General features: G+C 35.3%; 1 protein-coding gene across 2 annotated transcripts in view; it reads left to right on the top strand.

The window, feature by feature from the left end:
- The window catches only part of UIMC1 (ubiquitin interaction motif containing 1), a 138,565-nt gene that overhangs the window by 38,799 nt on the left and 75,128 nt on the right, over nucleotides 1–24,638 (top strand). For both annotated transcript variants that reach the window (XM_036995058.2, XM_073232656.1), the window contains exon 3: nucleotides 9,188–9,272. In XM_036995058.2, the coding sequence (XP_036850953.1) occupies nucleotides 9,188–9,272 (85 nt within the window). The remainder of the gene's footprint in view (nucleotides 1–9,187; nucleotides 9,273–24,638) is intronic.

Genomic DNA, 24,638 nt, shown 5'->3' with positions numbered 1-24,638 from the left:
TCGCTAATCATCAGAAAAATGCGAATTAAAACCACAGTGAGATATCACCTCACACCAGTAAGGATTGCCACCATCCAAAAGACAAACATCAACAAGTGTTGGTGAGGTTGTGGAGAAAAGGGAACCCTCCTACACTGCTGGTGGGAATGTAAATTAGTTCCACCATTGTGGAAAGCAGTATGGAGGTTCCTCAAAAAGCTCAAAATAGAAATACCATTTGACCCAGGAATTCCACTTCTAGGAATTTACCCTAAGAATGCAGCAGCCCAGTTTAAAAAAGACAGATGCACCTCTATGTTTTTTGCAGCACTATTTACAATAGCCAAGAAATGGAAGCAACCTAAGTGTCCATCAGTAGATGAATGGATAAAGAAGAGGTGGTACATATACACAATGGAATATTATTCAGCCGTAAGAAGAAAACAAATCCTGCCATTTGCAACAACATGGATGGAGCTAGAGGGTATTATGCTCAGTGAAATAAGCCAGCCGGAGAAAGAAAAGTACCAAATGATTTCACTCATATGTGGAATATAATAACAAAGGAAAAACTGAAGGAACAAAACAGCAGCAGAATCACATAACCCAAGAAAGGACTAATAGTTACCAAAGGAAAAGGGACTGGGGACGATGGGTGGGAAGGGAGGGAGAAATGTGGGAAGAAGAAAGGAGGCCTTATGATTAGCATGTATAATGTGGGGAGTAGCATGGGGAGGGCTGTGCAACACAGAGAAGACAAGTAGTGATTCTACAGCATCTTACTACACTGATGGACAGTGACTAATGGGGTATGTGGGGGGGACTTGGTGATGGGGGAGTCTAGTAAACATAATGTTCCTCATGTAATTGTAGATTAATGATACCAAAAAAAAAAAGAAAAAAGAAAAAATGAATTTAAAAAAAAGGTGAAAAAAAATGTGTACATCCAGGTCTTTTTCTTTCCTTGCAAAGCTTTCTTTGATTAAGCTTCAATGTCAGTTTGTTCCATTTTCTTTTTCTTCAGAGACCTCAGTTGTACATATATTGGGTCATCTCTGCCTGTAATTCTATTTTGGCCACTTTCTCTCAGATCATTTTTATTCCTTTCTGTATAGTTCATTTTTTGTCTTAAATAATATTTTGCAATTTCTTCAGTGCCCCTTATTAAATTTTGAGGTGGGGTGGTGGTTGGTGTTTTCTTTTCTCTTTTATTTCTGTAAAATTATCAATTTACTGATTTTTTTCCTCTTTCCTAACCAATGGCCACAAGGTGTCACTTCTGTGTTCACCTGTTTCCTCCTCTTTCCTTCTCCTCTATGAATGATGCCTCCTTGAGATTGACATAAATTTTGTGAATATTCCCTTTTCATATTCATTCTAGACATTTTATATCTTAATGGACTTTCTCTTTTTGGGGCTAATTTTGACTGTTCCAAATTGATGTTTATTTCTTGCCAAGATGTGACACAGAGACATGAAGTGAGCAAATGCTGTTGGAAAAATGGTAATGATAAACTTGCTTGATATTGGCTGGCTTGCCAATAAACTTGTTGCCACAAATCTTCAATTTGTAAAAAAACATAATATCTGCAAAGTGTGATAAAATGAAGTATGACTATAGTTGCTTAATTTATCTGAAATTTTCTCATAGGTTTTGTAGAGAGGATGGAACCATATTAGTCTTACTGTTTTGTATCATGATTTGCTTTATTCACTTATCTTCGAAATAGAGACTTTAGATTTACAATATATCCCTGTGTATAAGTATTTGTTTTTGTGATTATTTATAATTGAAACTCATTCTTTTAGATGGAAGCACAGTATTCTGAGTGGACCATAATTTATCTTACCATGTCCTTATTCAGGATTGTTTAAGTCTGTGTTCTTCATACAATCTGTGGTACAAGAGCAACCTCTTTTTAAAATTTCCAACCTGTCACAGATTGATACTTTTTCAAATACAAGAAAAATGGATTACTAGAAAAATGAAATTTAAAAAGGACATGAGTGAGTTTACATCTTTCATTGCTGGATACAACAGACATAAAGTTTCATTTCAATAATGAGAAACAACATAGGGGAAAAAAACAAAAACAGTACTTGTTTCTTGGAATTGTGTTTATAGGCAATTTGGTATAGAGAATAGTTGTTACATTCATAAGTTTGTCTTTCCACAATTGTAACTAAACAAAGTTATGTTTGAAATAGTGATCCTGTGTTATGTATCTATATACATCCTTTCAGTGAACACTGTACATTTGTATTTAAAGTTCTTGTTCTGACAAATGAGCCTTCTTCTTCCTTTTGACTTTTAGAGTAGTATAAGTCAGTGTTTACTACTTGAGTTTGGGTTGATGACCACACTGATAATTGCAGGGAATAGTGTATATCTAAAGCCTAGGTTTTTTGAAAAAATTCAGTTTAGAGAAATCAATCTTACATTAAGGACTGGGAAGAAGAATTTAAAGCAGTTTCAACAACATTGTAGTATTTTAAATTTGTATTAAAAAAAGGTAGGAAATGCTGTATTTCAAAATTCATCTTTGATCTTTCTTGGTTGGTACCAGTTCCAGCAATTTTTCCTGTATAGTTAGTTGCATTTTAATTATCTTTTGGTGAAAGAAATGCAGTTCAGAACCATGAGTTTCCTCTTGGTTAATTCTTTTTTGAAGTGACGTAAAATTCAGAAGTCTATATCAAATTCATATGATCTTGGATAATAACTTTTTGTGGAGGAGTAATATCAAGATTATCTATTTCATTGATGTTTGTTGTAAAGTTAAAGAACACATCACAATCTATAGAAGCTATTCTTCTGAGAATCTGGTTTTCATATCTGCCCTTTGATCTTATTCGCCATTGAAATTCCTTCCTTGCATGAAAGCCTTAAGTTCATTGGAAATACTGAAGATACCAGACAAATAAACAAGTCTTGTCTTGTTTTCCACTTTACATCTTAAAAGGTTGTGGAGACACAAAAGACCCTGAATAGCCAAAGCAATCCTGAGAAGGAAGAACAAAGCTGGGGTGATTACATTCCCTAACTTCAAGCCCTATTACAAAGCCACAGTAATTGAAACAATTTGGTACTGGCACAAGAACAGATCCATAGATCAGTGGAACAGAATAGAGAGCCCATAAATAAACCCACATGTATATGGCCAATTAGTATATGATAAAGGATATACAGTGGGGAAATGACAGCTTCTTCAATAACTGGTGTTGGCAAAACCAGACAGTTACATGTAAGAGAATGAAACTGGACTATTGTCTAACTCCATGCACAAAAGTAAACTAAACTCGAAATGCATCAAAGACCTGAATGTAAGTCATGAAACCATAAAACTCATAGAAGAAAACTAAGGCAAAATCTATTGAACATAAACATGAGCAACTTTTTCCTGAACACATCTCCTTAGGCAAGGGGAACAAAAGCAAAAATGAACAATGGGACTACATCAGACTATAAAGCTCTGTACAGCAAAGGACACCATTCTTAGAACAAAAAGGTAACCTACAGTATGGGAGAATATGTTCATAAATGACTTATCTGATAAGGGGTTAACATCCAAAATGTATAAAGAGCTCACAAGCCTCAACACCCAAAAAAGAAATAACCCAATTAAAAAATGGGCAGAAGATCTGAACAGACACTTCTTCACAGAAGAAATTCAGATGGCCCACAAGCACATGAAAAGATGCTCCACTTTGCTAATCATCAGGGAAATGCAAATTAAAACCACAATTAGATATCACCTCATACCAATTAGGATGGCCAACATCCAAAAGAGAAGGAATAACATGCTGGTGAGCATGCAGAAAAAGAGGGAAACCCCCTACATTGTTGATGGGAATGTAAACTAGTTCAACCATTATGGAAAGCAATATGGAGGTTCCTCAAAAACTAAAAATAGAAATACCATTTGACCCAGGAATTCCACTCCTAGGAATTTAGCCAAAGAAAGCAAGATCCCTGGTTCAAAGACATTTGCACCTCTATGTTTATTGCAGCACTATTTACAATAGCCAAGATATGGAAGCAACCCAAGTGTCCATCAGTAGATCAATGGATAAAGAAGAGGTGGTACATATACACAATGGAATACTGTTCAGCCATAAGAAAGAAATCCTTCCATTTGCAACAACATGGATGGAGCTAGAGGTTATTATGCTCAGTGAAATAAGTCAGGTGGAAAAAGACAAGTACCAAATGATTTCCGTCATTTGTGGAGTATGATAATGAAGCAAAACTGAAGTAACAAAATAGCAGGAGACTCATAGACTCCAAGAAGGGACTAGTGGTTACCAAAGAGAAGGGGTTGGGGAGGGTGTGCGGGGAGGGAAGGAGAAGGGAATTAAAGGGAATTATAATTTACACTCAAAATATAGGTAGGTTATGGGGAAGGCAGCATAGCACAGGGAAGACAAGTAATGAATCTAGCATCTTACTATGCTGATGGACAGTGTTTGCAGTGGGGTTGGGGGCACTTGATAATATGGGTGAATGTTGGATCCACAATGTTGCTCATGTGGAATCTTCATAAGATTGTATATTGGTGATACCTTAATTTTTAAAAAATGTGGGAACACTAAGCATACATTTTGTAGTTCAGAATTCTGCACAGAACTTTTCCCTGTAATAACCATATCTCAACAAATATTAGTTGTTGACGGAATCTTTATATACCATCATATAATAAAGAGAATATTTTTAAATTGAATGCATTAGCCTTAGTCTTTATGTAATCTACAATTTCTACTATGCACTGTATTTAATTTGGCTGACAGTTTTTTCAGTAATGGATACAATGAATTAACATTCTGGCACAAGCTTCTTAAGCTAGGATGCTTTCTCATTGTTACTGTTAGCTACATAAAATTTAAAAGTTTAATCCTTTAAGGGTTTTTTTTGGTATCATTAATCTACAATTACATGAGGGACATTATGTTTACTAGACTCCCCCATCACCAAGTACCCCCCACATACCCTGTAAGTCACTGTCCATCAGTGTAATAAGATGCTGTAAAATCACTATTTGTCTTCTCTGTGTTGCACAGCCCTCCCCAAGCCCCCCACCCCACATTATACATGCTAATCATAAGGCCCCCTTTCTTCTCTCCCCACCTTCTCCCTCCCTTCCCACCCAGCCTCCCCAGTCCCTTTCCCTTTGGTAACTGTTAGTCCTTTTTTGGGTTCTGTGATTCTGCTGCTGTTTTGTTCCTTCAGTTTTTCCTTTGTTATTATATTCCACATATGAGTGAAATCATTTGGTACTTTTCTTTCTCCAGCTGGCTTATTTCACTGAGCATAATACCCTCTAGCTCCATCCATGTTGTTGTAAATGGTAGGATTTGTTTTCTTCTTACGGCTGAATAATATTCCATTGTATATATGTACCACCTCTTCTTTATCCATTCATCTACTGATGGACACTTAGGTTGCTTCCATTTCTTGGCTATTGTAAATAGTGCTGCGATAAACATAGAGGTGCATCTGTCTTTTTCAAATTGGGCTTCTGCATTCTTAGGGTAAATTCCTAGAAGTGGAATTCCTGGGTCAAATGGTATTTCTATTTTGAGCTTTTTGAGGAACCTCCATACTGCTTTCCACAATGGTGGAACTAATTTACATTCCCACCAGCAGTGTGGGAGGGTTCCCCTTTCTCCACAACCTCACCAACATTTATTGTTTTTGTCTTTTGGATGGTGGTGATCCTTACTGGTGTGAGGTGATATCTCATTGTGGTTTCAATTTGCATTTCTTTGATGATTAGCAATGTGGAGCATGTTTTTATGTGTCTGTTGGCCATCTGAATTTCTTCTTTGGAGAAGTGTCTGTTCAGATCCTTAATTGTTTTTATACAGTTAAAAACTTAGTTAACATTTTCAACAGTGGAGCTGAAAGAATTTTTGTACCATCAAGTTTATCACACATTTCCTAAAAGAATTTATGTCAATGTCTGTGTGTTTTTTAGATTTCAGTGAAACATACATTGCTAACATTATTTTATTAATTGACTGTTCCATGTCATGATCTACTTCTTGAATATGTCAAGCTGTGTTGTCACTGGGATATGGTACTTGAGCTACATCTTTGCCTCATAATCAACCAGCATTTCCAAGTTGACAGTTTTGCAGTCTTCTAATTTCTTGACAATTTTATATTTAGACAGTCCCTGACATGTGATGCTTTCTTTATGATTTTTCAACTTTATGATGATGTCAAACTGATGTGCATTTAGTAGAGACCATACTGTAAATTTTGAATTTTGATCTTTTCCTGGGCTAGCAGTATGTGGCACAATACTCTCTTGTGATGTTGGACAGTGGCAGGAAGTTGCAATTCCCAGTCAGTCATGAGATCACAAGGGTAAACAACCAATATGCTTAAAACCATTTGTGTACTCATATAAGTGCTCTGTTTAATAATTTTAGTACAGTTTTGAAGAAATTACATGAGATACTCAGTACTTTATTATAAAATAGACTTTTGGATTAGATGATTTTGTCCAACGGTTGGCTAATGTTTACATGTTCTGAGCACATTTAAAATAGGCTAAGCTAAGCTATGATATTCAGTAGGTCAGGTGTATAAATGCTTTTTAATTTTAGGCTTATTATAGTATCAATTTATGATGAATTTATAGGGACATAACACCAGTGTAAGTTCAGAAAGGTTAGTAGTTAGTTTAGTCTTAGCAAATCTGGTATTTATAAGAAATTTATAAAATGTTTACTATTTCACCCTGTTGTCAGCCTATTAATTCGATACTCTTTCAAAGAATTCTTTTGATTTCAGACTTACTGTGTTCTATATATTAAGCTTTGGTAGTTTTGTGTCAGACAGTAAATATTTAGACATAAGACATGCCAATTGTTGAGATACCACCTCACACCAGTTAGGATAGCCAACATCCAAAAGACAAGGAACATCAAATCTGGTGTGGATGCAGAGGAAGGGAAACTCTTCTGCACTGCTGGTGGGAATGTAAATTAGTTCGGCCATCGTGGAAAGCAATATGGAGGTTCCTCAAAAAACTAAAAATAGAAATACCATTTGACCCAGGAATTCCACTCCTAGCAATTTACCCAAAGAAAAGCACTTCTCAGATTGAAGAACACATATGCACCCCTATGTTTATCGCAGCACTATTTACAATAGCCAAGGTATGGAAGCAACCTAAATGTCCATCAGTAGATGAATGGATAAAGAAGATGTGGTACATACACACAATGGAATACTGTTCAGCCGTGAGAAGAAAGCAAATCCTACCATCTGCAACAACATAGATGGAGCTAGAGGGTGTTATTATGTTCAGTGAAATAAGCTAGGCAGAGAAAGACAAGTGCCAAATGATTTCCCTCATTTGTGGAGTATAACAACAAACCACAACTAAAGGAACAAAGCATCAGCAACTCACAGACTCCAAGAAGGAACTAGTCTAGTGGTTACCAAAGGGGAGGGGTAGGGCACAGTGGGTAGGGAGGGAGGAAGAAGGGGATTGAGGCGTATTATGATTGGTACACATGGTGTGTGTGAGAGGTCATGGGGAAGATAGTGTAGCACAGAGAAGACAAGTGGTGACTCTGTGGCAAATTACTACACTGATGGACAGTGACTTCAGTGAGGTATGGGGGGACTTGAAAATATGGGTGAATGTAGTAACCACAGTGTTTTTCATGTGAAACCTTCATTAGAGTGTGTATCAATGAGTCCTTAATTTAAAAAAAAGGCATGCCAATTATCATACTTCACCATGAGTTTTGGGTACAAAACCAAACTCAGTATGTGAAGGATCATTCTTCTGAGTAAAACTAGAATAAAACTTCGCCCTTCATTACCTTATAATCACTTGCATCATTATTTTTTTACTGCTACTGCTACATTTAGGAAGATTTGTCTTTTGCTGCTGATGAAAGTCCAGTGAAGCTTAGTTTGAAATACATAAATTAGAATTAAAAATAAGTCATATGAGCTTTACTTCTCTTGTTTAGCTAATAGTAGTAAAGTATAATTTTAAAAACAAGCTTGATTAAAAATTGATAGTTAGAATAATGTTTCTCAGATATTCATATATTTTAAGTTTTAATGAATAAATAAGCTTAAAATATCACATACTATATTTTGCTCCTTCTACTAGTCTGCAGCTTTCACAATGGAAGCCCACTTCATCATGTGCATGGATGTTGTAGCAGTATCAAGTTGCTATAAAAGTTTTTAACTAATTATTCTTAATTTCTGTGTTTGTTTTGTTAGACCAGTAACAGGCAGTGTGGTGATTGTCACCTGTCTGTAGACTAAATTTTCAGTCACATTGATTTAAGTTGTTTATACTCTTTTACAATGACAAAATATTCTACTGTGAACATAATTGTGCACACATCTTTGTGTTTTTGTGTTTCTATAGAATACATTCCTAGAATTATATTGCTGGACAAAGTGTCTATATTTATGATTTAGAGGTTCTTGCCGTTTGCCCTCTAAAGATATTGCATCCATTTGATCTCATCGGTGGTATGAGAGTACCACTGTTGCCCCACATAAAATGTTTTACAAAACATTTTCATTTTTATTGTTAATATAGGTTTTAATATAAGTATGTAATTGTTTTGATTTCTATTTCCAAAGTGAGGTAGAGCTTCTTTCCATATAGTTGTAAGTTCCTTGTGGGTTTCTTTTTTTCCTGTGAGGTATCTTATCATGTCTTTTGACCATGGGAGGAGGCTAAATATTGGTCTTTTTATTGAGTTGTAGGAGCTGGTTATATAGAAGGAAAATTATCACTTTATCTGATAAATATGTTGCATAGTCCCCAGTTGTTCTGTTGCCATTTTAAGTACTGATTTAAAAAATAAATGAATATACACTGATTTTGTACATTATTACTGATTTTTAAACCTTGAATCAAGCTTTTGCTGAACTTTGGTGCATGTTTTTTACTGGTATTTTATAGAAGGGCCAAATTCTACATGATCACGCATATGACAGATAATGTCAGTGTATTATAAATTTTTATTTTTATGATTTTATTAGTTCCAGTTCTACATGTTTTCCTTTTGCTACCGCAAATAATCTTTTTCTGATGTTTTCTGATTTACAGCAGCTACTAATTCTTCAGAAGCTCAGTGGCCTCTCTTACTTGTAGAGGTAGAAAGAGTACTCCTTTTAATCGTAGCCACCCTGATCATATTTCTTGTTTTGCAACAGGAACCAAAGGAAGAGAATGAATTGCAGAAAACGAAGACAAAGCAGTCGAATAGAGTAAAGTGTTTGGCTAAAAGAAAAATTGCACGTATGTTTTCATTTCTGTGTTGAGAATAGTTTGAAAATTATGGCAGCCATATAATTGACACTGGTTCTTCATTAGGAAGAGAATTCTCTGAATAAGGATGTATGTGCTTCCTGTTTCTTCCAGATTCCATTATAATATTTAGGAGTTGCAGTTGCCTACAGCTTATATAATTGACTTATTAAAGGCATAATGTTGAAATGAAAAATGTGACCTTCAGGGTTAGGCACACTCAGATTTGAATCCTTACTTCAGCCCTTGCTGTGTGGACCGTAAGCATGTTACTGCTTTCATCCTACCTCTGTTTCCTCATCAGTTTTAGAAAGTCACTTAGTGGCTCAAATGATTGTACCTATTACTATTTTTATCATTAAAATTTTAAGGGAAAAATTCTGTGTGTCTCTTCCACTTTCAACACTTTACTGTGTAGGGGGCTTTTTCCCACTGTGAGCAAAATTCTCCATCTCTCTGATACTAACTGGGTGTCCTGTACTTTAACTCAATTTTGGATTCTATCTACCTGGAGATAATGTTAGATCCCATAGGTTAAAGGCTCAGTCCTATAGGACTACCTCCATTTTAGTTGCCAATTGCAAGTCCAGGTTGTTACCTGTACTTCTGACCAACTGGCTACAAATTGATGGTTCCTATAACCTCTCTTTGAGATTGATTAATTTGCTGAAATGGCTCACAGAATTTAGAAAAATAGTTTACTTACTACTAGATTGCTGGTTTATTATAAAAGGATGTAATTCAGGAACAGCCAGATGGAAAAAATACATGGTAGGTATTGGGGGAAGAAGTGCAGAGCTTCCATACCCTCTCCAGATACGTCACCTCCTAGTACCTCTACATATTCATGAGCCTGGAAGCTCTCCAAACCATGTAGTTCAGGGATTTTTATGGAGGCTCCATTATGCAGGCATTGTTGATTAGATCATAGGCCTTTGGTGATTGATTAAACCCCCAGCCAGCCCCTCCCCCTTTCTTGGAGGATAGGGGTGGACTGAAAGTTCCAGCCCTTTAATCACATGGTTGGTTTTTCTGGCAACCACTCCTCATCCTTGTGGGGGATTTCCAGAAGTGAGCTCATTAATATAAACTCAGGTGTGGTTGAAAGGTAGATAATTAGTTGAAATTATTGTAAAACTTGATTGAAGATAAATAAAGCCTTTTTTTTACTGTTAAATTTGAATTTTGGTGATTTAAGGCATAATTCTCATCTGGGTGAAGTTAAACACAAACAGCTCTTTGTTTTAAATCATTCTGTTGTGTCTAGAGGTGGCTGTGACTATGGTTAGGACTGTTGAATAGTTATTCTTTTGAATACAGTAATCTTTATGAATTGATAATTAAGTTTTTGTCACCATTGGTAGACTGTTAATAGTTGTCTGCTTGTTTGTTCTGGAACTTTATAGTCAAACTGGGTTACTTTTGTATTTAGTTGTGTCATGCTTTGTTATCCAGTCTGACAATCCTTTTTATCTTCTTTGTCCATTCTGACAACGTCCATCTTTTAGATTTACATTTAATATAATTATCTATGTAATTTGATTAAAATCTACCATTTTAAAAGCTGTTTCTTTTTTCTTTTTCTGTCCTTTTTGTACTTGCTGAGTGTTTTATAATTTCATTTTATTTCTATTATTGACTTACTATCTTTTTGAAAATGCTTAGAGGTTGGCCTTGAGTTCACAATACATATATTTAGTTGATTAGTCACTTTCAAGTAATGTTATATTGCTTCATGTGTAGTATAAAGTCTGTGTAATTGTATTCCCAATTCCTTTCTGCTCTCCTTTGTGTTATTTTTGCCGTACATTTATTTTACTTCTACTTACATTATAGCACATAGTACATTTATGCTGTTTTGCTTTTAGATAGTTGTCTTTTAATGCAGTGGAAATAAAAAATAAAGAATTCTGTACTTTATTTGTGCCATCTTAAGTGCAGTTTATTTCTTTGTATAGATCCCAGTTTCTGCCCAGTATCACATACTTTCTGCTGGAAAAATCTTCCTTTGTCACTTACTGTAATATAGACCTGTTACAAATTAATTATGTATTTTTGTTTGTAAAAGTCATTTCTTCACTTTTATGGTAACTGCTTAACTGAGATATAATTCACATACCATGTAATTCATTCATCATATATTTATCATTTAAAGTATGCAGTGATTTTTAGTATATTAACAGTGATGTATGACCATCACCAGAGTCTAATTCTAGAACATTTTCATAACCCTGAAAAGAAATCCATGTACTTCCCAGCCACCCAAAACCCACATCCTGCCCAACCATAAGCAACTACTAATTTACTTTCTGTCTCTGTAGACTTGCCTCTTCTGGACATTCCGTATCAATGAAATCATACAATGTATGGTCTTTGTGACTGGCTTCTTTCACTTAGCTTAATGTTTTCAAGTTCATCTATGTTTTGGCATGTATCAGTATTTCATTTCTTTATTGCCAAATAATACTCCATTGTAGTAATGTAGCATATTTTGTTCATTCATTCATCATTTGATGGACATACAGGTTGTTTCTACTCTTTGGCTATTATGACTAAAGTTGCTGTGAACATTCACGTGCAAGTTTTTGTGTGGACATATGTTTTCATTTCTCTTGGGTATATACCTAGGAATGGCATTCCTAGGTCTTATGCTTACTCTGTATTTAATTGTTTGAGAAACTGCCAGACTATTTTCTAAAGTGGCTGCATATTGAATGAGGGGTCCAATTCCTCCACATCTTTGCCAACACTGAATTACTTTCTTCTTTTTCCCTTCCCTCCATCTTCCCTCCCCTCCCCTCTCCTTTTATTATGGCCATCCTAGTGGGTATGAGATAATCTCTCCTTGTGGTTTTGTTTTGCATTTCTCTAATGACTAATGATGCTGAGCATCTTTTCATTTGCTTTTTGGCCATTGGCTTATCTTCGAAGAAATGTCAATTGAAGTCTTTTGCTCAAAACAATTTTTTTAAATTGTGATAAAATGCACATAACATAAAAGATTCTATTTTAAACCTTTAAAAATGTTTTTATCATGAAAGGGGTATTGAATTTTATCAAATGTTTTTTTTGTTTTTATTGAGGTGATTTTGTAGATTTTGTCTTATCCTATTGATTTGGTATAGTAAATGATTTTCTTATATTAAATCAACCTTGCATTTCTAGGATAAATTCTACTTTATCATAGTATGTATATTTTTTATATGTTGATGGATTTGGCTTGCTAGTATGTTGAGTAGTAGTTGGTTTGCTATTATGTTGATGATTTTTTGCATCTACATTCATAGAAGATATATTGGTCTGTAGTTTTCTTATGATTTCTTTGTCTAGATTTGGTAACAGGCTAATACTGGCTTCATAAAATGAGTTGGGTATTCTTCCCTCTTATTTTTTGGAGATAATTGGTATTAAGTTTTCTTCAACTGTTCGGCAGAATTTAGCAATAAAGCAATCTGGCACTAGGTCTTTCTTTGTGAATAGTTTTTGATTACTAATTCAGTTTCTTTTTTTTTGAGGAAAACATATTGTGTATTATAGTTGAAATCCTGTTATAAATGAACATTATTTCTATGGGACTCTACAGTCCACTTCAACAATATTCAAACAACAAAAACCCCATTACTAAAAGAGCTTCAACACTCCTTTGGAGTTGGCTATTACAGAATTTATCCTGCACATATAGTGTGCACGAAAAACATCCTGGAGAGACACAGAATATCGGCAAACATGAAATCGTTTCTCTGAATTGCACTTACTAGTCTTGAATCCAGTTGCATGGGGGTTAACTACAACCTGAAGCTTGTCATCTTGAGATAGGAGAACAATTTGAGGCCAAAGGGCTCTTTGCTCTAGTTAGTCCATGTGGTTTTAAGTATATTCCCTAAGTTTCTCCTCAGTGCTAAACATCAACTGAGCATTAAAGAGCAGATGAAATTTTCTAACCAATTGTAAGAATTCATGTAATAAAGAGCAATCATAACAGTTTATATATACTTAGTGTTCTTAAAGCCATGGATTTTATTATAGAATGGAGAAAGTACATGGCATTAATAGATCAAGCTTGTGAATTCTAGAATACTGGATTAGTTCTTTTCTTAACAAACAATCCATGGGTTGCAAAATCATATACCCATGAAGTCAGTGTTTTGCATCTGTCAAAGAAAGACCAATATTTTTGCTTGAGTGTCCCACTAACCTTTATCTAGAGCTTTATCTAGAATTATTATTTGACTTTCTATAAAAATTTCTTTTCAAATAACTTACTAACATAACAACTGGGAAGAAAAGTGTGAAGACCTGAATATTCAGCCAAACAGTGAAGTCAACAAACTTTCTTTAAACATGCTCTCCTGCCTGAATTTTTAAATACTAAAATAACCCTCCTCTCTCACTTTTACAAGGGTACCTCAAAGAGAGGGGCATTTATTGACCATCAGAGGTCTCTGGTTGAATCTTCTCTGTTCTTCAGTGTCCTGACTAAGGCCTCTGGACCTACAGCTCACGCCTCTGGTGGTTTAGTTTTGTTCTCAATGAGGGACATCTCGAGCATGGGTAAGAGGAGCTGAAATGCATCCTGAATGTAGGAAACACTTTTTGATGCCTCTTTTGTATTTATCAGTGGTACACACTCGTTTTTGAACTTCAGTGTGACATTTGGCACTGAGTTTTCCAGCCAAAAGAGACTTCAGAGATTACCTGTTAGATCTCTCTAGAAATACTGCAGTGATTAACGGATTAAGGATATCTGCCTTTTCTTTGACCCCAGCAGTTGTTAGGCAGGTAGTGAACTCTTTAGACAGAGAGGACAACTCCTCACATAACACAACTGTCATCTGGGAAAGGGTTCTGCTCCTTTCTATGGCTGTCACTTCCTGCTTCTGGCCATGCAGAACCAATGCTGCTGTTTTGTGAAACAGTTCAATTGAGCTGGCAGTCAGTTCTGCTAGGCTCTTGATTGCAAATGCATGGATATCCTCTATTGAATCATTATTGATTTGCTCGATTGTTTCCAATTGTTTTTCTTCCTTCTCTTTCAGTGGCTTAGCTAGAGATGTACTAATCCATTTGTAGGCAGTATTTCTTGCCTTGACAAGTTTTTCTGGTTTTGAGGAGACATGCAGCTGAGAAAATAGTTCTGTTATCTCTTTGGTAAAATCTTCGTCTCATGATTCTGCTCTCTCCATCTGCTCTCCTTTTGTCCTTCTCTCTCAGTATTTAAGCTAATTCAGTTTCTTACTTGTTATAGTTCTATTCAGATTTTCTATTTCTTCTTGACTCTGTTTTGGTAGTTTATACCTTTCTAGGAATTCTCCTATTTCATCTAAGTTATCTAATTTATTGTTATATAGCTGTTCATAGGGTTCCCTTAGAATCCTTTTTATTTTTGTAAGATTATTGTTAATGTCTCCACTGTCATTCCTGCTTAAGTATTTTCTTTTTTCCACTGCTAAATGTAACTTGGTGTTTGTCAGTTTTATTGAAGTTTCCAAAAAACCAATTTTTCATTTCAGTGAGTTTACTGTTTTTCTGCTTTCTATTAATTTCTCCACTGTTCTTTATTATTTTTTTCCTTCTGTTTTCATAAGGTTTAGTTAGCTCTCTTTGCCCTGGTCTTAAGATGGAAGTTTTGGTTATTAACTTGAGGTCTTTCTTTTTTAATAAAGGCATTAGACAACTGTAAATTTTCCTTTGAGTATTGCTTTAGCTGCATCTGATAAGTTTTGAAGACATATTTTCCTTTATCATTCATATCAAAGTAATGTAACTTTTCCCTTGTAAATTTGACCCATTGGTTATTTCCAAGTGTTTTAATTTTCATATATTCGTCAATTCCCCATATTTCTTCTTCTGTTATTTCTAGTTTCGCTTATTGGAAAACATACTCTGTATGTTTATTATCCTTTTATGTTTGTTGAGGCTTGTTTTATTGTCCTCATAACATCTATCCTGGAGAATATTCCATGTGCACTTAAGAAAAATGTGTATTCTGCTGTTGTTGGGTGGAGTGTTTTGCAGATACCTGTTTGGTTTAGTTGGGTTATAGTGTTGTTTAAGTCTCCTATTTCCTTGTTGATGTTCTGCCTAATTCTTCCCATTTCTGAAAAATACTGAATCTTCTTTACTTTGAAAAATATTTCACTTAGTTCTAGAATTCTAGTTTGTCAGTTTATCTTTCAGCATTTTCAAGATGTCACTTCATTGTCTTCTTGCTGTGGAGTTTTTGATGAGAAGTTGGCTTAATTCTCTTTGTTGTTCTTTTGTATATAACATGTCTTTTTCTGGCTGCCTTCAAATATTCTTCATCTTATTAGTTTTTATCTGTTTGAATATTAGTTTTTTATCTGTTTTATCTGTTTGGCCCTCTTTTTAGTTGGGTTGTTTGTTTTCTTACTGTTGAGTTTTAAGAATTTTGGATAACAGTCCTTTATATGATGTGTCTTTTGCAAATGATGTGCCTTTCTCCCAGTATGTGGCTTGTCTTCCATTCTCTTCTTCTAAAGAGGAGTTTTTAATTTTAATGAAGTCCAGTTCATCAATTACTTCTTCATGGATTGTGCCCCTGCTCTTGTATCTAAAGTTATTGCCATCCTGAAGGTCATCTAGATTTTCTCTTATGTTATCTTTTTAGGAGTTTTATAGTTTTGTGTTTTACATTTAGATTTATGATCCATTTTGAGTTAATTTTGGGAATGTGTTAAGTCTTGGTCTGTATTCATTTTTTTGGACATGGATGTCCAGTTCCAGCAACATTTGTTTAAAAGATTATCTTTGCTCCATTGTACTACTTTGTCAAAGATCAGGTGACTATATTTATGTGGACCTCTTTCTGGGCTCCCTGTTCTGTTACATTAATCCATTTGCCTATTCTTTCACCTATATCACACAGTTTGATTACTGTAGCTTTATCTAGTAAGTTCTGAAGTTGGGTATCATCAGTCCTCTGTCTGTGTTCTCCTTCAATATTGTGTTGGCTATTCCTAATTTTTTGCCCTCTATCTATAAACTTTAGAATGAATTTTTTGATATCTACAAAATAACTTGCTGGCATTTGGTTGAGATTGCATTGAAGCTACAGATCAAGTTGAGAAGAACTGATATCTTGACAATATTGAGTCTTCCTGTCTATGAACATGGAATATCTCTTCATTCAGTTGGTTCTTCTCTGGTTTTGTTTATCAGAGTTTTGTAGTTTTCCTCATATAGATCTTGTACATTATTTTGCTAGATACATACTTAAAGTTTGGGTATTCATGTTTTAGAAGCTAATATTAATGGTAGTATGTTTTAAATTTTAAATTATACTTGTTCTTGGTGGTGGATAGGAATGTGATTGACTTTTGTATATTACCTTGTATCCTGTAACCTTGCTATCAGTGCTTATTAGTTTCAGGATTTATTTTTGTCAGTTCTTTCAGATTTTCTAGATAAATGATAATGTCATCTACAAACAAAAAGAATTTTATTTCTTCCTTCCCAATTGTGTACTTTTAATTTCCTTTTCTTGTCTTATTGTATTAGCTGTTATGTCCAGTTATTATGTTGAAAAGGAGTGGTGAGAGGGGACATCCTTGCTTTGTTCCTGGTCTTAGTTGGAAAGCTTTGTGGGTTCACTGTTACAGTGATGTTGTAATTTTTTTGTAGGTATTTTTTATCAAGGCTCTCTGGACTTGAGGAAGTTCCTCTCTATTCCTAGTTCACCGAGTTTTTATCGTGAATGGGTGTTTGAGGTTGTCTAATGCTTTTTCTGTATCTGATAGGATCATGTGATTTTTCTTTTTTATTCTGTTGATGTGTTACATTGCATTAGTTTTCTAATGTTGAACCAGCATTGCAAATCACACTTGGATTTGGACTCAATTTGCTAATATTTTATTGAGGATTTTATGTCTGTGTTCATGAAAGATACAGGTCTATAGTTTTCTTCTGTTTTTGCCTAGTTTTGCTGTTAAGGTTAATGGTGGTCTCATAGAAATAAGATGTATTCCCTCTTCTCTACCTTCTGAAAAAGATTGTATAGAATTTGAATAATTTCTTCTTAAATGTTTGGTAGAATTCACCAGTGAACCCATCTGGGCCTGGTACTGTTGGAAGGTTATTAATTGTGGGTTCCATTTATTTGCTGTAGGTCTACTTAGATGGTCAGTTTGTTTTTATGTGAGTTTTGGCAGATTGTGTCTTTCAAGGAACTGGTCCATTTTATCTAGGTTATCAGGTTTTTGGGCATAGAGTTGTTCACTGTATTCCTTTATTATCCTTTTAATGTCCATGAGATCCATAATAATGTCTCCTCTTTCATTGCTGATATTAATAATTGTGTCCTCTTTCATCTTTTCTCAGTTAGCCTGGCTACAGGTTTATCCATTTTATTGATCTTTTCAAAGAACCAGGTTTTGGTTTGGTTCCTTTTCTCTACTGATTTCTTATTTTCAGTTTCATTGATTTCTGCTATAATTATTATTTCTTTTCTTATGCTTATTTTGGGTTTAATTTGTTCTTTCTAGTTTCCTAAGGTGGAAACTTAGACGGTTAGTTTTAGATCTTTCTTTTCTAATATGTTCATTCAGTGCTATAAATGTCCCTCTAAGCACTGCTTACACTGCATCCCACAACTTTGGTAAGTTGTATTTTCATTTTAATTTCATTAAAAATATTTTTACAATTCTCGAGATTTCTTCTTTGACCCATGTGTTGTTTAGAAATGTGTGATCTTCGTGTATTTGGGGATTTTCCAGTTAATTTTTTTGTAACTGATTTCTGGTTTAATTTCATTGTGATGTGAGAGCAGACATCACTTGGTTTTTAGTGTTTTAAAATTTGTTATGGTGTGTTTTATGGCCCAGGTCATGATCTGTCTTGGTGAAGTTTTGTGTGAACTTAAAAACAGATAAATTCTGTTATCTGTTATTGGTTGAAATAGTCTATAGGTGTCCATTATATCCAGTTGATTGATGGTGTTAAGTTCAGCTGTATCCTTACTGATTTTCTGCCTGCTGGGTCTGTCCATTTCTGATAAAGGGATATTGAAGTTTCCAGCTATGATATTGGATTCATCTATTTCTCGTTGCAGCTTTTGCCTCATATAGTGATGCCCTGTTGTTAGGCACATACATGTTAAGGATTGTTATGTCTTCTTGAAGAATTGACCTCTTTATCATGTCCCTCTTTATCCTTTGTCCCTGATAATTTTATTTGCTTTAAAGTTTGTTCTGTCTGAAATTAATATGGTTACTCCTGCTTTCTTTTGATTATTAGCATTGTATATTTTCCATCCATTTACTTTTAATCTACGTTTGTGTTTATATTTAAAGTGAAATTCTTGTAGACAATCTATGGTTGGGTCTTGTTTTTTGATCCACTTTTACAATCTCTGTCTTCTAGTCCATTGACTAGAATGTAGTCCATTGACATTCAGAGTGATAATAGATATAATTGATATAATTGGATTAACATCTACCTTATTTGTTACTGTTTTCTATTTTTTGCCCTTTGTTATTCCCATTTTTGTTTTCCATTCTTTCTCTGCCTTTTGTAGTTTTAATTGAACATTTTGTAGGATTCTGTTTTCTCTTCTTTCTTAACATTTCAATAAAAGTTTTGTTTTACTTTTTTTAGGGCTGCCCTAGAGTTTGTAATATACATTTACAGCTAATCCAAGTCCATTTTCAAGTGACACTGTACTGCTTCATGGATATTGTGTATACTTTATAATAATGAAATAATGCTGATTCCTCTCTCCCATTCCTTGTATCATTGCTGTCATTCATCTGATAGGTACATAAGCATAGATAATCAAATACATTATTGCTATTAGATTTTTGAACAAACTATTACCTATTAGATCAATTAAGAATAAGAAAAATAAGTGTTTATTTTGCCTTCACTTATGCCTTCTTGATACCCTTCCTTTGTTAATGTAGATTCAAATTTCTGACCTATAGTATATTATTCTGCTTAAAGAACTTCTTTCAACATTTCTTGCAAGACAGGTGTACTGGCAACAAATTCCCTCAGTTTTTGTTTGTCTGAGAGAGTCTTTATTTCTGCTTCACTTTTGAAGAATAATTTCACTTTTGAAGAAGAATTCTGTGTAGCTGTTTTTTTCTCTCAACACTTCAAATATTTCATTCCATTCTCTTATTGCTTGCATGGTTTTTGAGAAGTCAGGTGTAATCCTTATCTTTGTTTCTGTATAGGTAAGGGGTCTACTTCGTATGGCTGCTTTCAGGATTTTTTATCTTAGATTTTCTGTAATTTGAAAATGCTATGCCTAGGTGTAGGTTTTTTATCTTCTGTAGGTTTTTTTTTTTTTTTTTTTGGTAGTTTTCCGGTTAGGTCTTCTCTGAGCTTCCTGAATTGTGGTTTGGTATCTGGCATTAATTTGGGGAAATACTGAGTCATTATTGTTTCACTTATTTTTCTCCTATTCTCTCTTCTGGTAATCCCCTATATGTTTGTTACTTCTTTGTAATTGTCCCACATAAATTGAATCTTTGTTCTTTTCTTTACTTTTAGTTTTGAAGGTTTTTATTGATAAATCCTCATGCCCAGATTCTTTCCTCAGTTGTGTCCAATCTACAAGTAAACCCATCACAACATGTCTTCATTTCTGTTACAGTGTTTTTGATTTCTAGCACTTCTTTTTGGCTCTTTCCTAGGATTTCCATGTCTTTGTTTATATTGGTCCTCTGTCCCTCCATGTTCTGTACTTTATCCATTAGATATTATCCTTTAGCATATTAATCATAGTTGTTTTAACTCAGTATGATAAATCAAATACCTCTGTCATGTCTGGTTCTGATGCTCACTCTGTCTCTTCAAATTGTGTTTTTTGCCTTTTAAAATGCCTTGTAATTTTTTCTTGATAGCTGGACATGATTTATGGGGCAAAAGAAATTACTATAAATGGGCCTTGAAGGACCCTAAAAAATGGAAACTCGCCCATGCTCTTGGCTAGGAAGAATTAATATCGTCAAAATGGCCATCCTGCCCAAAGCAATATACAGACTTGATGCAATCCCTATCAAATTACCAACAACATTCTTTGACAAACTGGAACAAATAGTTCAAAAATACATATGGAAATACCAAAGACCCCAAATAGCCAAAGCAATCCTGAGAAGGAAGAATAAAGTGGGGGCGATCGCTCCCCAACTTCAGGCTTTACTACAAAGCCACAGTAATCAAGACAATTTGGTACTCGCACAAGAACAGAGCCACAGACCAATGGAACAGAATAGAGACTCCAGACATTAACCCAAACATATATGGTCAATTAATATACGATAAAGGAGCCATGGACATACAATGGGGAAATGACAGTCTCTTCAACAGATGATGCTGGCAAAACTGGACAGGTACATGTAAGAGAATGAAACTGCATCACTGTCTAACCCCATACACAAAAGTAAATTCGTAATGGATCAAAGACCTGAATGTAAGTCATGAAACCATAAAACTCCTAGAAAAAAACATAGGCAAAAATCTCTTAGACATAAACATGAGCAACTTCTTCATGAACATATCTTCCTGGGCAAGGGAAACAAAGCATAAATGAACAAGTGGGACTACATCAAACTGAAAAGCTTCTGTACAGCAAAGGACACCATCAATAGAACAAAAAGGTATTCTACAGTATGGGAGAATATATTCATAAATGACAGATCCGATAACGGCTTAAAATCCAAAATATATAAAGAGCTCACACACCTCAACAAACAAAAAGCAAATAATCCAATTAAAAAATGGGCAGAGGAGCTGAACCGACAGTTTTCTAAAGAAGAAATTCAGATGGCCAACAGACACATGAAAAGATGCCCCATATCGCTAGTTATCAGAGAAATGCAAATTAAAACCACAATGAGGTATCACCTCACACCAGTCAGGATCGCCACCATCCAAAAGACAAAGAACAGCACATGTTGACGAGGTTGTGGAGAAAGGGGAACCCTCCTACACTGCTAGTGGGAATGTAAATTAGTTCCACCATTGTGGAAAGCAGTATGGAGGTTCCTCAAAATGCTCAAAATAGAAATACCATTTGACCCAGGAATTCCACTTCTAGGAATTTACCCTAAGAATGCAGCAGCCCTGTTTGAGAAAGACAGACGCACCCCTATGTTTATCACAGCACTCTTCACAATAGCCAAGAAATGGAAGCAACCTAAGTGTCTATCAGTAGATGAATGGATAAAGAAGATGTGGTACATATACACAATGGAATATTATTCAGCCAAAATAAGAAAACAAATCCTACCATTTGCAACAACATGGATGGAGCTAGAGGGTATTATGCTCAGTGAAATAAGCCAGCCAGAGAAAGACAAGTACCAAATGATCTCACTCATATGTGGAGTGTAAGAACAAAGAAAAACGGAAGGAACAAAACAGCAGCAGAATCACAGAACCTAAGAATGGACTAACAGTTACCAAAGGGAAAGGGACTGAGGAGGATGGGTGGAAAGGGAGGGGATAAAGAAAGGGGGGCATTACGATTAGCATGTATAATGTGGGGGGAGGCATGGGTGGGCTGGGCAACACAGAGAAGACAAGTAGTGATTCTACAACATCTTACTCTGCTGATGGACAGTGACTGTGATGGGGTTTGTGGGGGAGGACTTGGTGAAGGGGGGAGTCTAGTAAACATAATGTTCTTCATGTAATTATATATTAATGATACCAAAATAAAAAAAAAAATAGGTCTTGAGTAATATGATGGTAAGGTGTGGGAGTAGGGGAAGCATAATATAATTCTGTGATTAGGTCTCAGTCTTACAGTGAGCCTGTGCCTCTGGATTTTGAACTTAACAAGTGTTTTTCAGTTTATTTCCTCTCCCTGATATGATATGGAATGGTTAGAGTACATTGGTGTTGGTATTTCCCTCTCCCATTTCAAGTTAGACTGTGATAATACCCCATCAGTTTAGACTCTGGCTAACTAGTTTCCCCTAGGGCAGGCCTTCTTAAAAAGAACAGAATGCACTGGTATATTTCAAAAGTTCTTTTTCCCTTCTCACTGTGGTATGCTGAAGAGGAGTTTTCTCCCATATTTATTGTAAGAACCGGTTGAGCTCTTGGAGGTAAAAAAGTGTGTGGGCCGCCTATGACTGAGGCCCCCTGGAGTTTTTAACTCTCAGACTTGTATGCACTGAACCCCTGGCAGTTTTCCAATTGCAGTTTAGGTTTTCTTGCCCTGGTACTGGTTTCTGTGGCAGTTTCCACTACTGAATTTCTGTTCCCATAAGCCATGATCCCTGCATTCCCCTGTCTGTCTCTACATCTTGGAGGCAGTGTTTTTCCCACTGTGTCCCCACCCTCACATCCAAGAAGAGTTACTGATTTTTCTGTCTATTTACCTTTTTACTTGCAACTTCCAAGCTACATGTGGAACCTGAAATTGGTTCTGTTGTCCTCACTGTATTTTCATTCAGCCTTTGTACACTTTATCAATTTTATATGTCTTTGTGATTAATATTTTGATAACATGAATCTTTTTGAGTTCTGCCATAATTTACTTCAATTCTCTAAAGAAGAAATTCAGATGGCCAACAGACACATGAAAAGATGCCCCATATCACTAGTTATCAGAGAAATGCAAATTAAAACCACAATGAGGTATCACCTCACACCAGTAAGGATCGCCACCATCCAAAAGACAAACAACAGCACATGTTGACGAGGTTGTGGAGAAAGGGGAACCCTCCTACACTGCTGGTGGGAATGTAAATTAGTTCCACCATTGTGGAAAGCAGTATGGAGGTTCCTTGTTCTTGTTTTTAGGCATTTAAAATAAATCAGTGCTCTTACAGATGATACTGCAGTGGACATCTTTTTGTGTATAGCACTTTCCTTCTTATAGCAGTTGCCTTGGGCAAATTCCCAGAAGTGGTATTACTTTGAGAATGCACATCTACAAGGGTTATAACACGGTGCCATTCAGAAGTGTTTTATAAATTTACACTGTAACTGGTGATATATAGGTATTTTAACTTTTCCCATAGTTGCAGAGCTGTATCTGTTTTGGAAAAGGGAGTTCTTAGGAAAAGATTTGAGCAGGAAAATAATTTATCTTGTTTATTTTTTTGTTATATGAAATGTTCTCTTTCAGCCATTGTAAATACCCACAAATTACACAGCCTAAAAAACTAAAAATAAAACTGTCTAGTTTTGTGTTGGACTGTTAACACCCTGGTGGTGTATGTCAGTGGGAGGTTAATCTGAAAGTTGGGAGACATTAATCATCATAAATTATGACCAGCATAGTGAACTTCACACAAATTGTGTGCCTCTGTATGTTTACTTTAGCAGAATCTTTTGATAAGCTGAGTTAAGGCAATTCTGTTGGAGGTTAAGGTTGACACTTGATAACATTTCCCTTGAAGGAGTGTGCTCCTAGTGGGATTCCAGTTTAGTTTTCCCATTCTTCTAATGGTTGGATTGTTAAGTAGTTGAGAGATAGGTGAAATGTGTCCATAGTCAACAGTTATATTTATTGGACTTTGGTCTCAGATCATGGTTGATACGTGAGAATAAGGGATGGTAACTAGTGAATGAGAGTGCCTTTTTAATTCTGATTTTGGTTACAGTGTGGGAAGCATACTCACTGGTACAAACTCAGTAAGTGCACACAGAGACAAAGAGAACAGTGGAGCAAGGCTTTAATGATGGTCTTGCAAGATCAGGTGTCTGGTGAGCAGGCACACCTGAGGCAGTTGGCTCAAGTAATTTATTCCCTAGTATGCGAGTCCCTCCCTTGGTTCTTCATTGGCTGAGTACTCCAGGGTTCACATTCTTTCCCGGACGTTGCCTAAGCCAATTATATCCATATTAGGCCTTCTCTTACATTTGTCTTAATTTCATGGGTAGGTTTAAAAAAACTCAAATCAAACAGGTATAGCCAGGTCCTTACCAGTCCTCCCCCCACCCCACTGCTGATCCCCACTCTCAGCCTGAGCAGCTTCCTGGCATATTTTCCACCACGTGGCCCTTTGTTAATACCTTACTGTTAAAATATTTAAACCTCCTGGTGGGAATAAATCACATTTAGGTTTTATGCTTTTTCTAACAACAGTAAATATTATGGTGGCTTTGCCAAGTTATGTGGTTGTATGTGTTCAGTAAAATATACATCCAATGAGAAAACAATCTCAAAGTTTTGGATTTCTTTAACACATAACTTAATTATTAATAATAATAATTAACAGTTACTGGGTACTTGTTATGTGCCAAACACTATTCTATGTGTTTTACATGTATTAAATTATTTAGTCCTTATAACAGCTTTAAAATTATTACCTCCATTTTATCTATGTGTGAACTAAAACAAGTATTACAAAGTGGTGTTTACATGCAAATTCCTAA

This window comes from Manis javanica, chromosome 1, assembly GCF_040802235.1.
Source record: "Manis javanica isolate MJ-LG chromosome 1, MJ_LKY, whole genome shotgun sequence".
In the NCBI taxonomy this organism is placed as follows: Eukaryota; Metazoa; Chordata; class Mammalia; order Pholidota; family Manidae; genus Manis; species Manis javanica.
Note: the sequence above shows the minus strand (reverse complement) of the source record. Positions and strands in the feature narration are given on the sequence as shown.